This window comes from Fulmarus glacialis, unplaced genomic scaffold (genome assembly GCF_000690835.1).
Source record: "Fulmarus glacialis isolate BGI_N327 unplaced genomic scaffold, ASM69083v1 scaffold27707, whole genome shotgun sequence".
NCBI classification, from domain to species: Eukaryota; Metazoa; Chordata; class Aves; order Procellariiformes; family Procellariidae; genus Fulmarus; species Fulmarus glacialis.
In genome coordinates, this window is record NW_009222660.1 from 152 (window position 1) to 3531 (window position 3380).

Genomic DNA, 3380 nt, shown 5'->3' on the forward strand with positions numbered 1-3380 from the left:
CGGTCCGTGATATGAGCAGGTCAGGGCTCTCGGCACCCTCCGGAGCCTGGCCCTGGGGCTCTGCGGGTGGGAGGCCCCTCTGGAAACTGTTCTTTTATCGAACTGACTTCTGTCAGGAACTGAAAAATTACTTTTTCAATCTGCAGTCAAAATCAAGAAGTAAATGTACCTCTTTAAAAGGTAAATGTCAGCTCTTCTCTCAGAGACAGGTTTGTAGTTGTGGAGGCCTGTTCAGAGGGACCTTGCAGTTCCTCCTTGGGAAGAGCCGGGGAGCAAGGGCAGGAAGCGCATCCAAGTGTGCTACGACTGAGTGGTAATACAGGCTGGGTTTCAGAAAACTGTGCTGAGCATCTCTCCTATGAGGAGAGGCTGAGACCTGGGGCTGTTCAGCCTGTAGCAGGGAGGGCTCAGGGGGGATCTTGTTAATATGTATAAATACCTGAAGGAAGGGTATAAGGAAGGGAGAGCCAGGTTCTTTTCAGTGGTGCCCAGTGATGGGACCAGAGGCAATGGGCACAAACTGGAACACAGGAAGCTCCATCTGAACCTCAGGAAACACTTTTTTCACTATGAGGGTGACTGAGTGCTGGAGCAGGGTACCCAGAGAGGTTACAGAATCTCCATTCTTAGAGATATTCAAAAGCCATCTGGACATAGTCCTGGGCAACTGGCTCTAGGTGGCCCTGCTGGAGCAGGGGGTTTGGACCAGATGACCTCCAGAGGTCCCTTTCACCTCAACCTTTCTGTGATCCCTTTACCTGGAAGTCCTTGGGTAACAGTCTTAGCTGTGCAGGCAAGCAAGCTAGGTCATAAAGGCCAGGAGGCATTTAAAATCCAGGACCTCTAGCCTTTTTGTGATACACTGACATGCTTACTTCTGTCACTAGGGAGCAAGCCTGTAAGATGCAAGACCAACAACAAAATCATGGCAACATCTGGTGGAACTGGTCGCTCTCCCCTCAGCATCCTACAAGATGATAATTCCCCCAGTGCTCCAGTCCCTCGCCAGGTAAAGCTTAGTGAGTCATGCTGTGGGAGGGAGAATGGACTAAAAAAAGAAAAAAAAAAAAAAAAAAAAAAAAAAAACAAAAAAACCAAACCCAAATGCTTCAATTTCTGTGATTGGTAGGGCCCCAGTTTGGAACTGTGGCCTCCCAGGCCAGTAGAGCCTGGTGACTTCATAAGTATTTTTCTGTGGGTCAGTCTTGTCCCTAGATGCCTCCAAATCTTATTCAATGTCTGTATCTTTGGCCTTACCATGATATTGGCCATTTCAGTGCATCCTTTCTCCTTAGGCTGTAGAAAGAAGTCTGTCGCTCTTAGACCTCTCAGAAGAGAGCCAAAGTTTGAATGGCCTGAAAATGGGCTACGTGTTCCACTGAGAAGTAATTAACCCTCAATTAACTTGTGTTTTACACTGTTTGGGGGTGTTTTTTATTTCTCTAGGGTAAGAGGCACGTGTTGGGAGAGAATCTTGGGGAGAAGAAGGAAGTAACAGTGGATCTGAGCAGGAGCCTCAAATCTGAGAACTGTGCTTGGAGTGACTTGAACAAAGAGAACCAACAATGTCCTTTTGTGGAGAACTAGAGATTTCCTTTTCCAGGGTCTTGCTGTAATTTGCTCCTATGTTTTGAGAGTCTTCTAGGGGTGAGAAATCCTGCAATAGACTGAAACTCCAGATTTGTGGTCACTCTTCTTACCTATCCCTATTGGGGAAAGGGCACACTCTCCTAGCTTTGCATGTCTTATGTACAGTACAGACTTTGACTCTTCTGTTGTATATCAGCTGTATTGACTCACTGTAGAGTTCTTATCTGTAGCAAATAAATTTGTATTAAACCTTTGACAGTAGGAGTCCCTTGCTTGCCCAGTACAATGTTTTCTTTGGGTCAAGGATTCAGGAACAAATAGTTCAGCCTTCCATTAGCCCTAAAATTCAGCTCTGTCCCCTGCCTGTAATATGCCACCATAGAGCTGTGCTGAGAAGGGTCTAACCTTGAACCCATGTGCTGCAGAGGGGGCTGGGGATTGGCAGCTCTGCAGGAGACTGAAGTATCTAGCGTAATTTACGGAGTTCTGCTGTACCTAGTCTGACCTGAAACTAACACACACAAAGGACTATAGCCAATTGTGTGGGTGCAGCACGAGGGTGAAATCCAAAATAGGATAAGATAGTACTGTGCATTAATATCTTGACCTTCTGTGGATAAGTCGCTACACCTTGTTGACCTTCAACTCTCCCTAGCAGAGCCTTGGGACCCCAGGATGTGGCTATGAGCCAACAAGTGGAATAGGGGCTGAATATAATGGCTATGTCCTGTAGTTGAGCTCATATCTCCAAGTTTTGTAAGGATGCATTTTCAGTTCTATCCCAAATCTATGGCAGCAAGCCTTGGGACTAACAGCCTCTTCTCAACTAAAACATAGGTGAGGAACACCCTCCCCTGGGGACTCTGAGATAGAGCAAGGCCTGTGGATGAGATGTTCTCTGGATGGTGTCAGTAGGCAGCATTCACAGGAGAAAAGTTATGCAGTAGCTCATTGCCATGCTGGAAAGAACACAGCCTGCAGTGCTTATGTGAGCTTTCTTTATTAGCCTGGGCTATGATGAACTATAACAGACTTGAAAACAGGGGCTGATGGCTACTGGTTAGACAGGGTCACCACACAATGCAGAAGTGAGGCAAAAAGAGAAGGGACAGCAAGAAGCAGACAATAAATAGGAATAAATATAATATTCCTTGGTATTCTGGCAGGTCTGAAGACTACCTTTCCCCCATTAATGCATAGATAAGACTTGAGCTAAGTCTTCCCCAATGGAAAATGAGCCCAATTTATACTACCTTTTTGTTTCACGTTGCATGATAGAAATCTCAAACCTAGTACATCTCTGAGGCTGTCTGCAAGGATATAGGACAGCTGCACAGAGAAGCTAGGTAGAGTTAAATCAGGGACAGAGCTTAGCCTGGGACAGAGGTGTTGCATGAGGGGTCCTCTGAAGGATGGGTGTCAATGCATGAGGAGTCCTCTGAAGGATGGGTGTCAATGTGGGTAGAGGTGTTTGAAGGAAGATATGGGGTGTCTGAACTGTACTGTAAAGTCCTGAGACATAATGAACAGTGTTTTGCAGGTCTTCAAGCCTGCACAAGGCTGGAAACTGCTGGGCCTGTTTAGAGGTTTAGAGAGAAGGGCCCATGTGTGTGCTCCTGCTCCCCAGCTCCCCCTCCCCAACCTCTCCTTTCCCTTTCACTCTGGGAGACCCCTACAAGTGACCTGTGTCTAGAGACAAGCGGGAGTGGTAGGTAGGCGTTTCTGTTGTGCTCAGCTGACAATGCTGTTTGCATGGTCTTGGGCTGTGGGCCATGCTTCTGCTGCTCTTT

The 3380-nt window shown here is 46.9% G+C and overlaps 1 protein-coding gene across 1 annotated transcript; it reads left to right on the forward strand.

Annotated features, from left to right (window-relative positions):
* Positions 1 to 887: 887 nt before the first annotated feature.
* Positions 888 to 1587, forward strand: CDCA3 (cell division cycle associated 3; the record flags this gene model as incomplete). Its single annotated transcript, XM_009581533.1, has 2 exons — positions 888 to 1009; positions 1447 to 1587. Coding segments are annotated over 2 exons (263 nt in total), but the record flags the coding sequence as incomplete, so codon positions are not given.
* Positions 1588 to 3380: the final 1793 nt, after the last annotated feature.